The sequence below is a fragment of the Tinamus guttatus genome, unplaced genomic scaffold, assembly GCF_059628265.1.
Source record: "Tinamus guttatus ecotype Peru unplaced genomic scaffold, ASM5962826v1 Tinamus_guttatus_pri_ptg000472l, whole genome shotgun sequence".
In the NCBI taxonomy this organism is placed as follows: domain Eukaryota; kingdom Metazoa; phylum Chordata; class Aves; order Tinamiformes; family Tinamidae; genus Tinamus; species Tinamus guttatus.
In genome coordinates this window covers 6034106-6058338 of record NW_028289006.1, presented here as the reverse complement: position 1 = coordinate 6058338, position 24233 = coordinate 6034106, and the positions used below count along the sequence as shown (strand labels likewise).

At 38.2% G+C, this 24233-nt stretch overlaps 1 protein-coding gene across 1 annotated transcript in view; it reads left to right on the top strand.

Moving 5' to 3' along the window:
• The first annotated feature begins 18726 nt into the window (after window positions 1-18726).
• Window positions 18727-24233, top strand: part of PLEKHG7 (pleckstrin homology and RhoGEF domain containing G7) — a 29535-nt gene continuing 24028 nt past the window's right edge. Inside the window, exons 1-2 of the mRNA XM_088532921.1 lie at window positions 18727-19440; window positions 20159-20181. Coding sequence (XP_088389047.1) covers window positions 18727-19440; window positions 20159-20181 — 737 coding nt within the window. The remainder of the gene's footprint in view (window positions 19441-20158; window positions 20182-24233) is intronic.

Genomic DNA, 24233 nt, shown 5'->3' with positions numbered 1-24233 from the left:
AGAGCAATGTTTCTGGCCTGTGACACTGTTAGACCTGGCACAAAAGAACAGATGTTCCATGGCTTCATGCACTATGATAAATGGAGGCACTAGCTGCTAATTTTCTCTGGATGACTAAAAACCTTTTTAGATATTCATGACCACTGCTTATCCAAAGTCATAAAAATGGTCTTGTTTAATGTACGTGGCGGACACACACTGCTGCCATTCAAGGGTTCACTGATTTGAGTCACTGCAAAGTCTATCCTCAAGGCATTAGTTGGAGAATTGATTAAAATGCTTCTACAGCAGTAAAAAAAAAAAGTAAAACAATAATAACTAAATGAATGTATATACACTTATAAATAGGTATGAATTACCATGGAGGCTTTGATGTCTGTAAAGTGTATAATCCTGCAGTGTTCTCTATTGTTAGCATACCTCTAAACATCAGCTATTCCTCTAACAGGACAGAGGTTTATATTTTCAGGGGGAACAAAATTGTAGCTTAATAGTAGCACACTCTCTTTAAGAGTGTGGTTGACTGAGCCATTGCTTTAGCTATGCCTTTGGTTGCCTTTGACTCAGACTTGTTTGATGGCAGCCTTTTGTGGCATTTAGCAGGCTAATACGTCTCCTAGTTCTGCAAGCAATAACCAGAAGCTTAGAAGATTTTCATTTTATTGTAAGTTCAGCTGCTTTTTCTTACAGGAGCCTGAAGGATTTCTTTGTTAAATTTTTTAATTCCTTCCTCGGGGATTGGGAGTGAAATGGCTCAATTTTATTTTATGTTGCCAGTGCTAAAGAAAACACAAGAGCAAATGTGTGCCCACCCCCCGGCCCAGCCGCCCTTTGCGCTGGGTGGACTTACCCACACTGTTACGTACAATGGCTGTTCAGCTGCCAGCATTTAACAATAAACAAACATCCAGAAATAAGAATACAGGACAATAAAGATATTTCGTCTGGGGGACAGGGGTTGTTTTCTTCCTGCCGTAATGCCAATTAAGGACTTGCACAGGAAGGACAGTCCCTTTCAAGGAGAGGAGCCGTGCAAGTAAAGCCACAGCTAGAAAGAGAACCTCGCATCTGAGACAGAGGATAAAGGGGAGCGAAGCTGCCAGCAGGATGCAGGGTGGCAGCAGTTTAAACCACATTTCTAACTGCTGTGGCCAATGGTTTGATATCTGTGAGGAACATGCCAGCAGCCACAAGGGAGCGGGACAGGGAAAGAGGGAAAGGATCGGCATATTATTATTGCTATTGTAACCAGAATGCCTGTTACTGTTCAGCTTCTATTATGGTTAATTAACAACTGCCAGAATTTCCCCCACCCAAATATCTGGCTATCCAGGCCTTGTTTTCTTCTCTAAAATTGTAATGAATTTTAACATGTTTGAAAGATCATTTCTCTTCAGCCTACTGAGACAAAAGAAGATATGAACAGTTCCCTTGGCCCTAGCATGCCCCCTGCTCAGTAGTGTTACCAGTATGGATTATTTCACTATCCCTACCAGACAATTTTTCTGTCCCTGGGTCTCCAACCTCCTGACTTGCTGGTAAAAACATCTGGTGAAGCATAAAAAAAGCTCACTCTGCCTCAGATCTTTGCTTTATGAGGAGTAAAGACCATTTCCCTTCTCTGCACAGGAGAAGGAGTAAAGTTGCTGAATGGAAGGGATATTTCTTGCCACTAGATGCTACAATAAGGCTTTGAAGCAGTGGGGGACCATATCTTCTGTATGGTCCTTCCCCAAGCACTGCCTTCATTCAGGATGGCACATCCCAAGCAGCTGGTCTGTGAACACCTCCAAACCTTAAGCACTGTTTCATGCTGCTTGCATCAACCCAAGCTTTGCATTTGTCCTACTATAGCAGGACTGTCACTGTAAAAATCTCACCAAATATGACATGCCCTCTCTGAAACAGAGAGATGAGGACTTTGTGTAAGGTCTGTCTGTCTAACAAGAGGGTGGGAGTACAGCTAGCCCTCCCAATAACTCTGATCAAACGAAACCTTGGGTTATAAGACAGTCCTGTGTGTTGAAGTTAAAGGATGAAAGGAAGTAAAGTGCAAGCAACTGATCCAACACTCCTGTAATTCCTGAAAATACTCCAAACAAGCTTTATATATTTTTCCATTGAACCAGATAACTTTTTCCTTCACATGAGCCAATTGCTTTTTTTTGCACATCCAACTTCATGCTCTGAGCACCTGGAATATCAACCCATGCATGCAAACTGATTATATAATTTAGTGACCTTGTCACAATCATCCCATGGATGGCAGGAACAGTTGCAGCAGGAAAATTCTCTATCTAAATTTCAGCAAGGTATTTCTACAATGATTTGGGAAGCTTTATTCAGCAGTTCATTTACATTATCTTGAACTAAAGCCAATTACATGAATGAAAAACTGCCTGTGGTATATTATACAGACAGTGATGATAAACAATGTGTTGTGTTTGACAAGGTGTCTGGTGAGCAGGGACAGGGTACAGGATTAAGCACTGCAGGGGTTTTTTGTTGTTTGCACAGAACTATCACATCAGAGAAAGAGAAAGGTGATGGTCTTTCTTTACAGAGCCCTGGAAAACTGTTGCTCTATCCATTGAATCCTCACCATCAGACACACCCCTAAATCTCTTAAAACCCCTTCCACCATGACTTGAACAGAATTAGGAGCAATAAGAAGAGCACGGTGGCAAAGATGCTAACAATCAAGAATAATTTACAGACCGTGTATGCAGAAAGCATATCTAGAAATCACATCACACACCAAGAGACTATAACTATTGATTGCATGAAATACAGCAGCTGTTTTGCTTTCTTCTTTTGTCAGGCAGCAGTGCAAGGCAGCAAGGGAAGGAGAATTTTATCTTTAGCCCCAAAACTCAGGATCTACATTTAGAAATGAGGACATACTGGGAAATTTGCCTGTAAAGTGATGAACATTGGTTTGCAGAGGAGGTTTGTCCCTTTTGACTTGGAAAGTTCACCATTTTCATTTTCCCTCTCCCCTTTCCATATTGCTGAGATTATTTTCCCTGTTCTTCCAGGAGATATTGTCTTTCCTTTTGGACTCCTTTCATATAGACACACATAATGTTTCTGCTGCAGTTTGTCATCTGCCTTGCAGCCTTGCAGCTGAAATTTTGGGAGGTCTTGTTGGAAGTCAGGGAAAGGTGAGTGATTCTGCTGCACAGACCCTTTGCAGCTTGCCAAAATCAAACGTGACACCAGTGAACTGGCACAGCACGACGTAGCAGTGACTGCTGCAAGATTGCAGACACAGACTCCAGTGCCATAGTTTAGCAATGTCTGTAAATCTCCCATGTGGTCTCAGCTGGAGGTCGTCTCCAAAACCTCAACTACTGGTCTCTGCTGGAGGCCAAATCTCATGGTTGCACGTCATACTCATTTCTGACCTTGTTTTTTTTTAAGCAAAGCATTAGCTTGCAGTCTCCAGAGACTCTTTTAATACTCTTTGAAGTATTAAAGCTATATTCAAGATTACCTAAATCCCTTCCAGAGGTCTTCAGAGCATTGGAGATGACAAAACTTTGCTTTTTATTTTACAGGTTTTTGATTCTTCTTAGTCATGATTTAAATGGACTATAAAGTCCTATATTCTCCTCACAACCACAAATCTGCCACCTATTACTGACACATGCATGATGAATACTGAATACACTCAGGTTTATACTTGTGTGTGACCATTTTATCTTGTAGACTTTCTCTAAGGGATTTCAAACAACCATGTCATCAAAGGGCAAGATAACACACACAAAGCAGCAGCAGCAGCACAATTACACAGCTAAACTGAACTCTGGCATTTACTGACTTTTAGTGGTTAACTCTGAAAATGTACTGTTGAGTTAATGTCAACTTTTGCATTTTATTCCCATGGACTTGCTTTTGTTTGTCTTTTCCTCTTGAGGATAACATTTCAAAAGCCTGATCCCCAGTACTTCAAAGCTATGTTATTTAGAAAATAATTACAGAGAAACCATGCAAAAGTCATTGGTGTTTGACTAGACACTAGTCCAATTATATCATTTTAACCCACTTCCCTAGAAATTAGCTGCCTTTAAAGTAATACACAAATTAATTTTAAATACTACCTTTCATTACACCCTGGATTCCTGTAAATATTTTTAAAATTATATCCTATGTACATTGTAATTGTTACAGGGTTCAGGGAGCTTGACTTCCACTATGCATGCACACAGTCCCTCTTTTAAAACAGGAATTCTTTTTCTCTTCTTCTTCTTCTTCTTTACTTTCTTCTTTACTAGGGCCGTTCTTTCCAAGTGCTCATATTTCAGTCAATTAAAACCTGATTTCCTTTGCAAAAACAGTGCTTTGCTGTCTTCAGAGGGCTATCTCTATACCAACCCCATGATTTAATTTTTAGGTTTTGTTATGCTTAAAAAATAATATGTCCTTTTCTTTGTAAAAGATGTACTTTTATACTGTACCCAGTATCGCTAGCTGAGCTAATGTTTCTGAATCTTTTCAAAGGAAATTGCCTTTTCACAAAAAACTGGAGTGGAGGATTGATGCTAAAACATTAAGATATGTGTTGGGATCCCTAAAACAAGGAGTGAGAGTGGCCTTGATTAAAAAACAACAGCAACAATGACAACAAATTATAAACATACAACTCTTCTGCTGGTTTGTTCTACTTTTGTTGTGTTGACTCATAGATTAATCCTGGGTTTTATCTTGCACATCACTAAATGCCTCAGGGATAAATGCACCAGTGATTCAAGGTAAAAGCAAGAGACTTTATTTATATGTGAATGTTTTACAACCTACCAAGCACTGCTTCTCTCTGAGATCACAGAATTTATGGTCCAAGGCAAATTATCCTCCTTTCCTATTGTGGGTTTCCTGGTGTGTAAAATGCCCAGTAACTAAGTAAGTATAAATGGGAGAAGGGACCATCTACAAAGGACATGGCAAATACACGGGGGAAGGTGCAGGGGTAAAAGACTGCACTGATTTGACAGCCCCAAAAAGAGAGTTTCAAAAAGGATACGGAAATGTGTCAGGGCTGTTACCCTTTTCTGCATGATTTTACAAGTAGTTAGTGGAACTAGACAGAAAAAATGCTTATTATTCTCCTAAAGTTAGTCATGGTATATTCATTTAGGAAACCCAAAGAGGCAGTGCAGTCTCCATCTTTGAAGGTTTCAAGACCTGACTGGCTGAAGCCATGAACAGCCTCGCCTGATCTCACTGCTGGCTTGCTTTGAGTGAGGGGTTGCACTAGAGACCTCCTGGGGTTCCTCTCACCCTGAGTGACTCTCTGAGTCCATTTCTCCTGACACTCACAACCACAAAGCAAAAACCCATCTCAGAAGCTGCTGGATTTGAAGAGGTTTTGAAACCGATATAGTAATTAATCCTATCCAACTTCTATTGCCAAATTATTACGCATATAGTTTCTTCATATATACATATATTCATATCTAGATAGCTTCTTCATTGCAGGTACAAACTACTCAGACTACTGCAAGAACCAATGGTTTGTGTTGGCTATAGCTCAGGAGCCTTCAGTGCTGTAACGAAATGTTGTGACTGACAGCATTTGACAGAAAAGTGAGATGAACGAGGGCGAACTCTAAGGCCTTACCAGGAGATTTTTCAAGTGAAACCATTTCACACATGAACAGACTGACTCACAAAAACCAAAGTGTCTGCATGGGATGTTGTGTAAAATTCATTCAAAGTAGAACATTTTGAGAAGCTGAGAGAATGGACAGCAACAGAGTGGAGGGCACATACAAACCAAACATTATTCAGGAATGAATCTTCTTCCTAGAAGTGCCCAACCACTAGGCCGTGGGCCATGACAGAGTTGAGTAGAGGGAAAAGACTTCTTCTTTTGTCCTTTGATAGTCTGGGGACTAAAAACACCTTGAACTCAATTCCTGGCCATTGGATGACCTCTAGCCACAGTTAAGAACTCATGTTCCTCTCCATTCAGGCTGGGAATGAAAATTAGCTGCGGTCATGCCAAGAAGACTCAGTTTAAGCTAAAACATGACAGCTTTCTTTTCCCAGACAATATAAACCGAGTTAACCGGTGACCAAGAAGTCATCTTAAAGCACAGTATCATGCATTCAAGAGAAATGCATCAAAAAGGTATCACAAAGGAGTAAGAAGTATATGAATGGCAAGTATTTTGTTAAATAAGCACTGTCCATAGTCTGACTACATGACTCAGATAGGTGTTTCTTTTCAGCTGGGGGGCCTAGACATGATTATGGGATTAGACGTGACTGCCCATGCACCCTCAGTCCCTCTGTAATCACTGGAGAGAGAGGGGCATTCCCAGGCATTCTCAAAAATTGCTATGGCACATAGAGTTAGTATGAGTAATGGATTGGGGAAAAAATCATACTTCTAAACAAAAATTAAATCTCTTCTTCAACCATAGAGCCACAAACAGCTCCTCCACTATTTATATTCCATAATACACTCTTTTATAAGACATTGCTGTTAAGCCCTAACCATTATATTCAATGGAAACAGTGACCCAAAATTTGGAAAAAAATACTCAGTGACAAAGCTAATTAGTACCACTGAATGCGGTTTGGTTACTGGAAATGACTCTCCTATTACAATGGTAACAACATTTTTCTGGCTATTCCCTAGCCATTACAATACGTATCTATCAATACCCACAGAGGAAACGCTTTTGCTGAAGTGCATGGATTTCACTAAACTACTTTTTTAAAGTACTTACAAATCTATACTTTCATGCATAATGAGACATCTACATCCTGCAGCCTGGAGCCTGTTGTGATCATTAACTATGGGGTTAATCATCTACCTGCTTTATAAGCCCAATGCTCTAACTGCTTACACAACAAATGAAATGAAAAAAAGAGAAAAGGCTTGAAGCCTGAAATATAGGGGAGAACCAAAAGGAAAAGATTTTTAATTGGAAAAGTAAAATCCTGGGCCTACAACAGTTAAAGATATCAGTTACCATTGTAGCCTTTTTTAAATGAAAGTTTCGAACAAATTATTTACATATTACTCCATAACATATTTTATTTTAAAACATGAGTATATTGATCAGCATATATTAAATCCCTTTTGCAAAACAAGGAGTGGCTATCTCTTTCTGTTTTCTCCATCAAAAGAGAAGCAACTGTTCTTCCTCTGTGTCTCTCTTTCTTGCCTTTATTCCATTGTGTGGTTATTCTAGGATTTTTTTTCAGCATCTTACATATCCTTCCTCTGTTCACCACTGCACACATTATATCTACACACAGACACTCTGAGGGATTCATAAAAATAGAAAGTATATTAGATCATCTGTGTCACAAGGCAGAATGATCACGGGATATATAATGCTCCTTAATTTAAGACAATACTGGTTCATTTAAGCATTTAGCAGGGGAATGGACCAGATGACTTCCAAATGTCTCAGCCTAAATTATTATATGATTCTCAAATTTAAAATGTATCTGTACATTTTTTTCCACCATTTCTCACACAGTAGTGTCTTGCTATACAAGAAAATCCATTATTTTATGCAAGAAGCTTCCATGATAATGATAGCTTCTTGCAAACTCCTTAAAGGTGAATCAGTAAGATTTTTTTTTTTTAATGGAAAAGAACAGTGCAGAATGAAGAGTTATTGCTTAGAGAAAGAGATTGCAAGAAGAAAGTCCAGAGCAGATTCAAGAAAACTCTAACCAAGTAGATTGCAATCCAAATCCTCAACTACACTGTATCTTGCAGGCCCTACAGTTATTCTGGGAGAGACCGGAACCAGGAGGAAAAGCAATGGCTTGTGAGATATTCCTGCTTTGTTTCCACCATCACACATCAAGCCTGTGTCCAACAACCATCACAAACTAAATAGCCAGTATGAGTGAAAGCAAACCATGAGAGTTTGTGAGACCTTCTTTGCCAGCTTTCCTACTACAGATACCGCTATGGAGCAGTGAAAACCTTAGAGATATGGAGTTTTCTCCTATCTGTGAGCTACTTTCATCTGTGACTTTTCCTGAATTTGGGCCTCTTTCTGCTGTTTGTGGTATGCGGTGTCTTCTGCTTTGATGTAACTCAAGGTTCTGTTCCTCTGGGTTTAATCCTAGATAAATAGAACTTAATATTAAGAGAAATATTCTTCCTGCATTAAAAGCAGCTTTCCCCTTAATTTAGTGTATTTCAAGCACAATGTCATTTCACCAGTTTTAAATAAGCGCAACGTATTTAACACAGTGGATTATTTAAATTGGGTAGTGTAATATGTACTTTTACCAGTAGGTAGTGCATTTTAATAATAAACTATATCCTATGTTATTCTTTCCATTATGAGGTTATCTGATTATTTCTGGCATCTTAAATATACTTTTTTTTTTCTTTTACAGCAATGGAAATGATGCTGGCATGCTGCAGAGGGCATCATCTGCCAGCTGGAAAAAATATTCATGAGATGAGCTAGAACTGAAGTGTGTTTCAAACTGCTTTCAGACACTATTAGATAATTAATGAGTCTATTGTAAGGATAAAATTTAAAGTCCCATTTAGACAATCTATACAGAAAGCAAAAAGATGATTTCAAAGCAGTGTTGTTTAAGTTACTAAAGGCTGCTTTTTGATACCCTCTCCAACTGAAGTACTTCTTAGTTTCTGCAGAAAAGGTGTTTCCTTGGAGGGGAAATTTCACAAGAATTTCTTTAGGTTATTTTAACTTTTAAAGAGAGAAGTATCTTCAAAAATGATTGGTTTTCATGAGATTTTCTGTCAGTTTTCCAAATTGAATGGAGTCTCTTAATACAGAAATACAGAGGAACACAGGAACAATGTTTTAACAAGATAGTGTTTAAGCAAAGCATGAATATTCTGTGAAAATAGTACTCACACATCCCATAATTTTTTAATGACTAACAGATGCCCTGAAAACTCAGAGCACTAGAAGATATTTCTCAGAATTCCAAATTTCCATCCTAAAAAGACACAAATCATTTCTTTTGCCAATTTTTTTTATTGGTTCACTTTATGTGTTAAGCGCTAACAGGCTGAAAGAGCAAAGTATGACATAAATATTATATAGTTGAAAGCCAAAGGACTGAAGAATCTGAAGACACTGCCATGACATATTGCAGTGATTGATACACCAGAAGAGAGAGAGTCTGGGGAGCATCCAGCCTGGTAGCTCTGCATAGCCAGGGTCACTCTCCCACTGCAATGAAGCACAAGCTCTTGGCATTTTCAGACCCCACAAAGCCAGACCTTGTGTGCTGCCACATCTTAGGTAAAGCAGAAGATCTTATAAATCTCTCATTGGAATAGGACAATTATTGTGAAATAATTTTTGTAACTGTCAAAAACTTTCGGGTGAAAGAATAAAACAGAGAAAAAGCAAAAATACTCAACATATTTATGCTGCTGCATTCCCATTTAGGAAATGAGATTCTGGCCTCTAAATTGTTTCATTCTTCCTGTAGGTGAAGAGAATGAAGAGAATAAAATTGTCATATATCATTTTTTAATTTATGGCTATATTCATTCTTCTTTTAGATTGTCATGTGTGTAAGGGGGCGAGTGAACACAGCTAAAATTTCATGCCTTATTACTAAGAATGATATATAAATCACTTAGATGTGTTGATTACCAGAATAGCTGACATCAAATCCATAGAAACTGCTATTCATAGCAGTTTGTAGCTGCATCTATACATTACCCTAGTATGCTAACATAAGATCTCGAATAGTGAAATGTGCATGACTATGCTGTTGAGATGATGAAGCCCTAGATTTTTCCACTGTAGTGGTGATCATTAACTTTTTCTTTATATCTAAAGCACAAAACTGAATAAAATAGGAAAGTAAGGGCCAGACCAAGGGAAATTGCCACTTGCTTTTGTGCTGCTCTCAGATACTCAGTAGCACTTCTGCCTTTGCTCTCCAGGAGAGATGGGAGCAGACCATGGATTTTTACAGATCTTCACAATATACAGTTCATTTACTGTTATAAAACAGTAACTACTGTTGTAAATGAAGTGGGTTATTCTAATGATATAGTCAGAGGAGGCCCTGCTTTATGTTTAAAGGATAAATCCTAGCACCCAACAAAAGCTGTCTTCTTTTCACTCTCCTTGTATTATGTGGCAAAATATACCACTAGGAATCAGATAGTTTGCAGACTACTGGTACCAAAAATGGCATCAGAAGTCACTTACTTTGTAACTCCACAGGTGTTTTCAGGTGGCTACACAGAGGATGGTAAGAAAATTGTCATGGCAAAAAGACATAATGAACTACTTTAACTGTTCTATCTTTGCCTTTAATTTCGCTATAATAAATACCATCCCTATTTTCCTCCATTTTCTTTTCTTCTTAAGCTAACACTAAAGGAAACAGGCCATTCAACTGGGTATAAACCTGGTAATTCACAGTAGAGGTGATTTTCCTCTCATCCTCATGAGAGCCATCAGAAACTCATCATTTCTTCAGAAATGAATTCATCATTTCATCAGAAATGAATTTTGCTTTCTACACTAGAAAATAAGTGTTTCCAGCACCATTAATTTCATTTAAAATTCAAAGTGTTGGTTCCCAATTTTACAGATGATCAGCTGTATTGTACTTATATAAAACTACATATGATTTGGTCAAATAAATAGTATAGGGCAAATTTTGAGGCGGAATGCTTCAGATTAGTTCCAGGGATTTCAGTGAAATCAACTGGCTACTTCATCTGAACACCTTACCTTATACAAGTACAAGGATCAGCACTGGTTTTGTGTGGCTGCCATATCTTGCACTTCCACAGTAAGACCACATTTTATACACACTTATTTACTAAGATCTGAATACTGTCCCTTAACGTTTCGACATCACCATTAAAAAAATAGGCCCATTGTCTGTATAGACAAATGGTGGATTGATAAGTACTAGGAAATCAGAATTTGTGAAGAGGATGCATTAACACTTCTTTTTCACCTAGCACTAGCAGCAACATCTGGAAAACAGCTAAGGAGCTTCAGCAAAAGCTCCCTCTAACCTGCACTCCTTTTGTTCTAATATGTTATCCAGGTGTAAAATAGATTTAGTTTATTAAATTTGAATAACTATAAGATTTATGATCTTATGGAACTCAGATTCTGAAATTTGGATGAATTTCATGAGAGTAGATATTAATTTATAACTTTATGCAGTATATTTTTTTGTTCTAAACTAATTTCCTCTGCACAGCATGTTGGATTCTTCTAATAAACATAGATTGAATGGAAAATGTCTGGAGATATTTCATAGGAATCCTATCATCTCTTTACCATAACTATCATTTGGGAAGCCACTGAAAAGCAAACAGAAACAGATGTCATCATTGTCTATAGCATGTCTTGTTTTGGCAGGAACACAAAACACAGCTATCTGTATAAACCAATGCCACAGTACAACAATTTATTGTGTTTTTTTTTAAAAAAAAAAAAAAAAAAAAAAAAAACTTTTTCCTAATGGTGCATGTTTCTTTATGGTTTGCCGTAGAGACCTGGCCAGGAAAAAAAGGAAAATAATAATAATTTTTAAAAAGGCTAAAATAAAAGCTAGTTAATGGAAAACTATGATTTTCACCTACAAATGTATCTTGTGACTTATGCCATAAAATAAATAAATATATATCTGACCGCATAATGACCTTATTCAGTGCTTTTCATGATAAGAAGAGTGAGATCTTCTGATTTGGTAGTAGTCAGCTGCCTACGCAATAAACATTAGGCAATGAAACTATGGTTGAGAAGATCACTAGAAGAAAAGATTTGCAATTTTGAACTTAATGCAAACTGTCCTGGAAACCACATTAAAGTAATAGAATCATGTCAGTTATCAAGACCGAAGCATGTGAATTTTAGCTCTGTGTTCCTCATTGATAAATCAAATCAAAATTGGAGAAAGCACACCAGCACCTCGGTCAGGTGAGAGTCAAACCTGGCCCTTTGTCTCTTACTGCTGCTTCAGCACTCTGATTTGGATGACACAATGTGTTTTTAAACTAAGTGCTGAGAGATACAAAACAGACACAATATCTGCAAGGAAAGGCAATTGCCCAGGTATCTAAGACCTATCAATATTGTGACTGAGATAATGAAGTTTGAGCTGACCCAAGCCATTTAAAAAGAAATTTTAAGGGAGAAGAGAAAGTAAAAAGGGAGTATAAACAAAGCTGACCTAAGCCTGACTGAAGAGAGTATATTTTTTGAATTACATAGTTTGGTAAAAACTAAAAATATTAAATAATGCTCGACAAATACTTTCTTCTAAATAAATGTGTTAGAAGTAACCGCTTAGTTTTTAAGATAAAAAGCAATACCTACCTCATTAGAGTAGGAGTAAAATTAGATAGAGACAAGGTTTGTCAACAGACAAGACTGTTTTCCATTAACCTAAGCCAAAGTAACTCCTTCATTTTTTCTTCCTGTGTTATTATCATACCACAAATATCTAAATGTGATTGCAGGCCGAATAGATGGTTTCACATGATAGTTCCTGATAAAAAAAAAATTGCCTCACCTTGCCTTTTATCTCATGCAGCTACCAGTTACACCATGGATGTTGTTGATTTTTAAACATGAGATGTTTCACCATTCAGTTTTTGATATGCAGGAAGGGGCCACTTGTGTTCCACAGAAATAGGTTTTGAAGAATAGAAAAGACCTCTGCTATCCATGACATTTTAGAAAGTGTTTTTCTGAGCAGTGCTTTTTGATTTTTGGCTTTGTTTTGTTTTTCTCCTGTGACTCATGTTTGCATTCGCTCCAGAGGAAGTTCAAGAGCAAATGCTCTTTACAGAAACTGTTGTGTATGAGTGGGAGCAGGCATTGCATTTTTTGCTAACTTCTGCAAAGTATTACTGTTTATTGATTTTTAAAAAATCTGAGACTATTAACAGAAAAACTGCCAGTGTTTGTGCACTGCAAGTTTTAAGTTTGTCCAATACTTGTTCTTGTTACGATTAAGTCCCCATTTGCTTTGCCAGATTTTAATCATTTGGCAGACATTTCACACGGTAGATGTCTGCCATTAGCTGAAGTTTCTGAAATTTCTCAGGCAAAATGTTCTGTCTTTCTGAGGGTAAGTCTAGAGAAAAAATTCACTATGGGTGCCATAATAATAAAACGGGAGTGGTTTATTCTTTTATAAGAAGAAATTCTCTCTTTGGATCAGTCACTGGCAAAATTTTTCTGCCAAAGAGGAAAATACTTTTTGGATAACTGATGCTAGTCCCATAAAATAATGCTTAAATTTGGCTAAAGTAAAGCCTTTGAAAAATGCCAAACAGTGTCACCTGGTAATTATGCCCACACTACCTTTGGCCCTGAGCAGACACATGAGGCCCCATCTCTAATTCAAAGTCTCACTATTTTTTCTTTGACTAGGGATGAGATAGGGAGGCTGTAGGCTTTAAATATTTTTTTTTTCAGTGCAAAGCTAAGCAGCCAGAACTGAGGAAGTACTAGGATATAAATGCTCTTTGGCCCCTTATTTGGTGTCTTTGGTGAAGGAGAGAGAAGAGGATCCAAGTCAGATGATGGAGAGATGACTGCAAGTCTGCGCTCTCTCCACCCCCTTTTCATCCAGGTGTGGCATGACAACAGGTCTTGATCAAACATGCAGCCCTCCTCAGAGCACAGGCTGTCCTAGCTCTGCAAATGAATCAGCACTGAGGAGTGTGAGAGACTCATATCTTAGGGCAACTGATGTTCATTTGCTGTGAAAGCCAAGGAGCATGAGGTAACTGAGGTTGAGGCATTCATAGGAAGAGAAAAAGCAGTTCTCACATTTCCCTAAAGAAGAGGGTTTTATCCCTCCATCTACTACATAGTTTCTTTGTGAGTCTGGCTAAGCCATTTAAATTGAACTTTTCACAAGGGGTCACCAAGTGCATGTTCCTTATTTTCTGGCTGCTTGACTAGAGACCTGAGATCTGATGACATGGGAGCTGAGCACTAACAGCTGCAGCTAATGTCAATATCATCTGTGCTCTGAGCCCCTTACAACTACGCAGGGCTAAGCATATGGAAAATAGGATCTCAGATATCTCAAGCTGGCCAGTAAGAATAAGTATGTTTTGCCCAGTTTCTTTTAATTGTTGTGGCTGCCTCTACCCAGTCTTGTAAAGGCATCCATGCTGAGAGCAAGTTTGCTGACTGTCTGTTTCTGACCACAGAAATGCTCTAGGAGGAATTGCGCTGAAAGATCAAGGGATAACACTTTTAAGTGCATTCTGAGGTTTTAAGCCCTCATTAGGATGCCCAAATACACAGTGTAGACTATCTGACCTCAGGACCGACTCTACCTGGCTTGTCCAGCATTTTCCCGCACTGATCTTCATTGTAGCTGGATGCCCACGGCCTCACACCATTCCCAGTCATGCTCAGCATGCCTCTTCAACAGTGCAGAAGATGACAGGCCTACACAGTCCGATTTTCATACTGCAAAGCCCCAGAGATATTATCAGGACATCAAAGGAACACCATTGAAAATTAATGCTATGGGAAGTGTTTGGACGGGGATTGAGTGTATAACCGAAGCTGGGATAATGCTGAGTTTGGAAGGGAGCTTGTATGGCTTGAGAAGAGGTGTTGATAGGAGTCCACTAGATACATATACACAGTCCTAGCCGGATTGGGTAAGTGGATTATTGCAATTAAGGCTAGAGGCGACATAGGCTGAGCAAGTAGAGTTTGGGCAAAAAGAGGATGATTAAGAATCCATCTGCATTCGATCTGTCCCGTTTCCCAGTTAAACCAGAGAACTGCTTAAATCTTTAAGACCGTGTTTAATTCTGAGTAAAGGAGGCTAGATATAGGTATCCATTTATAGACAAGGTTATGACCAGCAAATGAGAAGAAAGAATAATGTCACCACATAACTGCTGCTGGGTTAATGTGAGTATACTGATCATGTCAAGGATAAGTCCTAGCTGAAATAAAAAAAAAAAAAAAAAAAAAAAAACCTTTGAGTCTCAGTAAAAACTAGGTTGTTCAAAAATGCCCTGAAAGTTTCTGCCTGGCCAAACCCACAGTCACCTGAGCCAGCTGCAGTACTAAATGTCAGAGAGGAACTCACAAACCCATATTGGCCTTGATCTCAGGCTACACCGTTAACTTCTTTCTCTTAATATGTACCCAACTGGAATTATTTATTTCCAAAATAATATCAGTTTACACATTTCCCAGTTATCAAACAGTGATCCCAAACCTATCAACAGTCATCTTTCTAGCCCAGCCATCCCTGTCATTTTTCAAATGACAAATAGGCAAACAGAAAAGAAAAATAGAAAAAAAAATAGTAAAGCAGTATCTGAGTAATTAGCTATTCAGGACTCAGGCTCAGGTTTAGTGTCTAGGATCAGTATTCCATGAGCTGACAAGCAGTGGTAATACTGGGTCCAGCAGACCCAGTGCTAGTTTGAGGACTGGTGCTTGCATGAAGTCACCTACATACCTTCATAACTGGATGGACAAAGAAGGCACAGAGGAAGCATCCTAGCAACAGGTTAAAAGTACACTTTGGAATATTTGAGTTAGGTAGCAAAAGAGCCTGCTTATGCAATGTCCAGAAGGATAAAGCGTGTTGACAGAGGGTAATGTAAGCCCCAGCTCACCCCACTGCAGAGGCAACCTTCGCACCCAGGGAGGTATGACTCCCTTTGGCTGCCTCTTGTTCCCCTTCCCCCAGGTCTACACTTCTTGGAGAGCTCCACCACCCCAGTCCCACCAACAGCTGTCATCTATTTTTTTTTTCTATGGGGCAGGGCATTCTAAAATCCCCAGATATTTGCATATTTCAATTGGTAGCAAGGTAACAAAATCTGTTCCATTCATCTGATCATAATGTCGCCTTGAGAAGCAGCATAAGGAGAAAAATTCCAGAGTTTTATGTTAATAAATCTCAACTTAAAGCAAACATATTCAAACTATCTTTTAGCTAAGATAGTTTACTACTTAACTATTTAACTATTTACTATCCTCAGTTAACACTTTTTTTTTAGCCTCTCTCCTTATTCTTTCAAGCAGAACGAGATGATATAAATATTGTCCCAGTCTTACAATAAAGTATTTAAGTTTGCTTTCTTCTTTCTTCCTTTTGGAACATATCTAATCCTCCTGCAGTTCACAAAGTCTGATGAAATGCTAATTGAAATCAACAAAAGACACTTATTTTACCACTTTAGGGAAACAAGATTTTGGCTTGTGCTCAGGTTTTGAATAAATCTTTACAGGAAACTAAACTGTCTTTAAACACATTGCAAAAGTTGTCTGCATTTGCAGGTATGTTCACTCAGCCTATTGAAAATGTTTATTAATTACACAATAGATTTGAACATTTCTGAAGGTTAGTGTTTCACCAAAAGTTATATTCAAAATAGACCCTATCTTCTCGAGTTTCACTTTAACATTACCCAACCAAAGAATGACTCAGCCAGATCAGATGGTTTCTAATCAGTTCTGCAACAAAGCAAAACAGTGGAGGAGTTCTGAAAAGCTCCATACCCTAAAGTGTGCTCGTATTCAGAATTACTCAGATAGCTAGCACACTTGCTAAAATGAAAATCTGGTTGTAAATAACGTAACCCAGGGATAAATCACTGCTACTCTTCTATGAAGGATGAACAGAGTACAGTTAGATCCAGATGGATGAATTTATGACAAACAACAAACTCGACCATCTGAGGGGTGGAGGCATTTCATTTGCTCTTGCAGCTTATTATTTAATTGGCTGAGATTTCATGTGCCAAACCTTATCAAGGTGAAAAGTAGAAAAAGAATTATGATAGGAATTAATCTTAATAAAATGTGTGGATTGTGTCACCCTTTGTAAACGGGCATTGGTCTTGAAGCCACTTCCGTCTGAGCTGATAAACAAATCTCCTAGAAACAAATCTACAAGAAGAAAAACTAGTTCCCTATATCAGCATTCACTAAGGACACTATAAAAGAGAAAGCACTCTCTGCTGCTTAGCCTAATAACTATTAGGCGAGTAATAGAAAATTTGGCTTAATTGTATGTGCAAAGGATGTGACACACTGGAAGCTGATAAATCTTCTCCTGGCTAACGCCAGGATTAAACGCCAGTTTAATCACCAACAGTATTTTGTGTGCTTACATGTAGCTTATTTCCACACTTCACTTGCACTGTACTTTCTTTACAAATATTTTGCTGCTGAGAGTTTTGAGAACAAATCCTTAAGAACAAATCCTTTGTCAAAACAAACAAGCAAAAAGAAAACTTTTTTTTCTCCTGGAAAGACTTGTTTTTAATCCTCTGTTTTTACATTAAAATCGTATTCATATGAATATTGGGAAGCTCCGTGATGAGTTATAGAATTCTCCACGGGGAAGAAGCAATTATATAAGAAAAGTCAAGAGAATGCCTCAGCAAAGAGTGATCGGTCTTTTTATTTCACTATGTAGTTTAGATGCAATTACACTTCACAGAATAGGAATCTTTAAAAGGCAACAAGCCAATGCTAGGAAGTCTCACAGCAAGAATATGCAGTACATTTGTGCTCAGAATGAGATACAGTAATAATTTCTTATTATCATTATTCATATTATATCAAGAATGTGGATTTTAGTGAATATACATTTTAATGGCCACATATTTTATTGCATTTTACCTATTAAAGAAGAATTAATAGATGCTAACATATCTATGGCTATTCACTAGTTTTGAAAGAAGCTAATCCAATCACAAAGTTATCTCTGTATTTGCTTCCTGTAAACATAGGAATGATTGAGTTCTACGGGCTGTAAAGGGCTGTAAAAAGGCAATATTATAAACTTGCAAACTTGAATAAAACATTTATTTCTAATCACTTGCTAAATCAATGTAATGGGATTTTGGAATTTCTCAAAATTCAAGTTGTAAAGGCCATATTCAGTAACCCAAGAAAAAAAGTCAGTATATGTTTGAATAAATCCACTCTAGTAAATAAAAGTGCCCATAAAAGCCAGAAATCATGATCAACTTTAAGTTTCCTGCTAGCAAAAGAATAAGCTTACTTTTGAATTAGTAATAATTAATTAAATCTTGCACTCTGTCCAGTTTTAGACTTGTCATCAATGTACCTTAAAGAGAGCTTCATGAATCATAGAACATAAGATATAATTAAACAACAGGTAAGTTTTATAGATTGTCTTCATTGGTAGTTTGATATAATGCTTATTACAAAATACATTCCTGCTGAAAACAAAAATATACAGTGGTTAGACTCACCTTAGATAACCTCCTTAAGCTTTCAGCAAGTTATTATTATGTGTATGTAAACAACTTAACAACCAGTAGGACTCTCAAGGGCTTTGCTTGTATCCTATGTGCAGGACTGTGACAATCTCATTTATTGATGGGGGAGTGGCAGAAAGAAATTAGGTGGCTGCAACGCCAGATTAGCAAAATTCTTAATTACACAATTAGTCTTTCCCATTTAAGTAGTTCTACTGAATGACATTGACATGGTTGCACACTCTGAGCAAGCAACTGCTCAAAGAGCTTGCTGAAACAGGGTCTTGAGGCTGAAACTCTGATTTTTAAGAAGGATTAAAATTGCATGCTGTTTCTGTACTAGTGCACATAAATACATTGTTTTCTTTAGATTTTTTATATGCTCCCATATTAAACAAAAATGTGTACAAGCTTCTATGATCCTTTTCTGATAGGGTTTTTATGTACACACAGCCATAAATTTTCATGCTGCAAGTAAAAAAATGCAACAACCAAGTTCTGATTATTCTTTGGACCTGGGCAAAGACACGCATATCAATGTGGCACTTGTAAATAGGGAACCTGAACTACATGGAGATTTGTATGGAAGCAGCAGCCCAGAAGATGAAGTCTTCAGTCCCTGCAAAATTCAGGAAATACCAGTTTGCATGGATGTCACCATGCCCCCAGATGACTCCATCCACAGAAGAAGTTACACTGAATCTTCGCTTTTGCTGAAGCTTCCCAAAGAGGAGCATACTGGGAACTACCTTGCACCTTTCCAATTTGACCGGCATGCTCTGGGCAGAATTTCCACCTCTCCCACTTTAAGGCGCCTAAGGATGGCATCTGCATCACAAGCACTGTCACTTCAGGACAGAGCTCTCAGGAGCTCTGACACAGCTCATCTGGGGAATCAAAAGGAATACACCAGCTCGCTCCGCCATATTTGTAAAAGTCTACCACAATGCACTAAATCTTCCTCATTGTCATCGCCTTCATGTGTCCATGGAAAATTACTCTCTCCCGAAGGAAAGACCAAAACCACCATAGCAGATTGGGAGTCTGCTGGCCCTAAATCAAGGCTGTCAAGCCAAAAAGACCCTCTCAGCAACGAGAGTCCAGAGGCAGTGATCCAATACTCATGGAAAGCCAGCTCTGATGCTCTGCCTGAGAGACTTCTACATTCCAGCCCTAGGAAGGGGGAAGGCTTCCAGGTAAGGAGGTCAGGATGATGTGGCCTCTTTTTCAGCCTTGCATGTTCATGCATGGTCCGCTGCACAAAAAATATCCCCAGTTCTTAAACTGAACAGCAACCTGACCTGTGCTCCATTCCCATAATAGACAAATTTCTGCTCTTTTCAGGAAGGCAAATTTGTCCTTCCAGTTCAACACGAAGCCATGGCTCAGCCATGCCTCTTGGTGTGGTCACCAAGCTTAGTCCTATGCTTGGCCATGCTTTTCCCACTTTTCTGCAGTGGCAAATCTCTACCTAGTCATCCTACAAAACTTCTGTCCAATGACACAGCAAAAGCAACTGCATAATCCATCTTTGCTGCTCACAAAAATGTCCATAGACCTGCTCTCTTGGCTTTGCGTTACTTTCCCAAGAAGTTAGATTCAGACATATAGCTTGACTCTAACCTCATGCGGAGCACTTAGCACATTTGTTGGAAAATGGGTGGTCTCAAATAGGTTTTTAGCACTTTACCAACTGGTTAATTTTGTGTCCAGAAGTTATTTTTTCCCAATCAAATATAGAAAACATTCTGAATAACAAATGAGTCTATTCCTTTTTCCACAGCAGAAAAATAACTAGCCAATGCCTAAATCTATGTATGATATTATATTCCTTTTAACAAATCAGCACTTCTTTCACGTCAGATGATTGTTTGTTTTCTGAACAAATAATGAATGTATCTTTCTTACTTTCAGAAGAGCAGCCTGCCTATAAAAAGGTATGTAAATATTTGCTTTATCTTATTCTAACTGATCTTCTTTACATGAATTTGCTCTGGTCTAAGACAAAGTGAACAATGAGACATGTATGCTTTACTCATCTTTACTTTATAGATTTGCATTGAGAGGTACCCATCAACAGCTTGCTAAAATGAACTTCTTAATGAGATTTTCCTTCAAAAGTATGTTTAGCTATATTTCACACAATATTTCAGTAGGACCTTCTGAGAGCTCTGCAAAGGGAAATAATTGCCAGAAGGTCTTGCTGTTGGGATTAACAGTGTCAAATTTCAGCAACTGAAGAATGTGAAACATCTCATAATCTTGAGTGACATTCTTCAAAACTTTCTGGGAGGAAAAAAGCTAGAAGAACAGCTCGATATTGTTCTCATGCATGAGAAAAGCAGACCCAGGATTGCTGCTGGATGAAGGGATTGTTAAACCCATAAACTAAGAAGAATATATGATTTTTACAAGATGTTAGCGCATGCCCTTTCCACTGTAGTAAAGTGATCTATACCACAGAAATGTGCACTGAGTTGTATTAAGCTCTTACAAGCATTTTTCAGAAAGTAAAATTCCGATTAAAAGTGAGTTTGATTCAGCCATATTTGTTTCCTTAAGATTTTCAAATATTTACAGAAACAAAGCAAAATGAAATTTGTTTGCTCCCCAAACAACAAGGAAGTAGCAACTAGTACCTCCCATAATAGCAACATCTCTCACTGGTAATGCAATGTTCATTTTATTGCCTAAGTCCACTTCAAGACTTGAGGTGGGGCACACAGGTGACTCAGGCATGTTAAAACACTAGAACTGGTGAGCAAGTCTTAGGGAATGTAAGACAGAGGTAGCTTCACACCCAACAGTAATACAATGCTTGTATGACCATGTCATATAATATTTCACTGCCTAAGGCAGTAGATCTCATTAGCTGAGCTGCATCCCTGGCTCTTCCCAACATTCACTTTTTTGTTAGATAAAAGATTTATTATAAGCAGCAGGTTGCCAACAGGTCTGTATTTCAAGCAGGCTTGGGCCTTTGGCAGGTGGGAGTAGCACGATGCAGTACACGAGTCAACATGCAATGCAATTCCTTACACAAGTCTTAACAGACGTGTGTCTAACATGATGTGCTCACTGCACAAAAGCTCTCCCAGATTTTCTGAATTGCTACGGTTTCCAACTCACCCTTTAGCCTTTTCAACTTACAGTTGAAAGAGGGAGGAAGCAAGGGAGAGCTCTGTGTTTCACTGTGAAAACAGTCCACACCTAGTGCAGGAGTAGCCTGCTCTGGTCCAACTGAAAACGGAAATACATAAGCAGAAGTCATTGATAGGGTGAATACTTGTGCAATCTCTAGCTTAGTTCAGGTGAGAAAGTGAAGAAGCCTGAATACAAATGTTTAATGCCCTCCTGTTGAGTTATTTAACGCACACGCCTTCTCTTGGTGTAACTCGTCTGGCAGCTTTAGAGGGAACCCAGTATATGCCAGCTAGGACATTGGCTTTGGACTTCTAGTCAGATGCATTTTAAAAACAAGAAACATGCAAGGAACACCACAAACTTTGTTCCTTGATCACTACCAGGACTGAGAAAAGGGGGTTGGGAAGACATTACAATTTCCATTTCTTGTCCTGATCAATATTAAAATGTTCAGAAACATTAAGACAAAAATCGTTGGTTTCTGTTTTAAACTTTTTTGTCAAGTTGAATAGCTTAATTTGGTCCAAGATCTGCGCAAGGAATGTATCCAGCTCCTCATTTATCTAAGTCATTAATCTAACTCCTTAACAGCTAATGCCTTATTATCATGGCCAGAGAAAACTGCTGAAATGTCAGATTACTCTTTCCAATTAGAAGTACATGGGCACAGCTGGCAACCTTCCTCCAGCACTGCCTCATATATCATCCAAAAGGCCTTACAGGATGAAGACACACTTCAATTTTAAGTCCTTCAATTTTAAAAAGAAACTCTTCTTCCTTCTCTCAGGCTGCACTTTCAAAAGCCTTTCCTTAAGCAAGAATTGTTGTTTTAAACAGGCCTCCTCTACACAATCCTCAATCTGCTACGCCAGGGCATCTCTACTAGTGTGACAATGTGCTGAGTTGATGCTGATTAAAAATAATGAACCAAATGATGAACAAAAATCTTCTTCCCATTCTAATATCTCACATACCAGCAAAATTCTATGCTCACTCTTGGAAGCAGGGATCAATGTCATCAGCCAGCAGCCATTTCGGCTTAATACTGTGACTATCCGATCATGTCAAGCCTTGTGACGTCTCCAGTTGTTTTTGCTCTTATATACAAAAAAAAGATTTTAAAAAGACATACCTATTACTTAATTAAGGTGATTGATATAGATATCTCTTCCCTGTAACATCTAAATGTGCAGTAAGAATAAGATTATGAATTTACCAGGAAACAGATCTTTCAAGGGCAACCAGCTGAAAGTTTCCCTGCCTAGAAACTGCTGCATTCCCAGGATTTATTTCTCCAGACCCTGAATTGTTTCAACATCTTTAGTAACTTTCAATAACTTTGTAGTACAAACCTAAGACATAAATTGTTTGGCAAAACAAGCAGATTCAAGGGAGGAATCATTGCACAGATGTTATCTCTTCCTGTGATCAAGCTGATTCCTAAAGTACAAAACACTCCTTTCACTCAGGTACTTCAGCATCCTGCTCCTTGTAAGAAAAGCAAACAAACTAAAGAAAAGGTAATGCAAGGATCTGTAGACATGAAAAAATGGGATAATTTTGTTGCATATAGACTCAAACACTAACAAATTTTATTGCACAGAACTCCAATAGTATTGTTTCTCCAGTAATAAACAGTAAAAACATCTAATCGATGCATGTCTACAAGCATCAGACCAGATGATCATAGATACCTGCATCTGTGCTTTCACCTACTAAGCATGAGTCCATAGTTCAGGCACATGAGCCATAATGAACATAGTCATTGTAAACTGCAAGGGTTTATTGTAGATATGCATCTAAGTGACCTTAGCATGCTCCCATATATCCTAGCCTTGCATACCTATGTGAAGAACTCATTTTGACATAAGTGTCTCCAAAGTTCAAGGCCTTTCTGGTTTAGAGAAATAACAGAATTTAACTCATTTACAATGAAACTGCACTCTCCATTATTTATTTTGGAGTGATTATCCTCCAGCTTCAAAACATATTTCAAAATTGAGGTAGGCTAGATACACAAATGATTGGTAATGCATTGAAAAAAGATATTGTGAATTGAAGCCGAAAGAAATCTCCTGAATTTCATAGCTTAGCAGTTACAACTTTTAGAATTGTCTGTATATTATACTGCAGCATTAAATTTGTATAACACTCCAACTATCCAAGACATTGCATAGAGGAATCACAGGTGGTTTCAGAACCATCTAAACAGTTATTAACAACACTTAACATTTGCGATGGGTAGCACGAAGAAACTGTTTGTCAGAAATCAGTCTCTGTTGCACTACAGTGCACTCTGTTGCACTTGCAGACAACCAAGAAACAGAGCTCATCCCAAGAAGCCTGCAGTCCATGTATTCATTTTAGCTTCAGGAGAAATCTCAGAGCTTTGTATAAATCTCTAAAGTTAAATAACTTATGTTCCCCATTCAGTGGGACTTTCAGAAAAGGAATGGCTGTTAGTTAAATTGCACATTGCACACTGTGACCTTATTTTTTACATATATATATATATATATATACATACACATATATGAATATGTATTTTTATATATATAAAGCCCCAGACTGCCTGTGTTTGGTGTTAAAGTCACAAACCTGTCCCTCTTAACAGCCTGCAGATCTCTCTGTGGTTAGGAACAAATTTCCCTTACATCAGATGGATTGGGTTACCTAAAGTAAGCATCATGGTCAGATCATATCAGAAAGCATGGTCTCCATTTCCCACTCCATATTTCAAAACCTAGCTCTCAGCCTTATCAGAATCCATCTGCCAGTCAACGAGCTGCCAGGTGACCAACCATTTGCACACTAAGGGAAAAAAATAACATTCAAAGTTTCACAT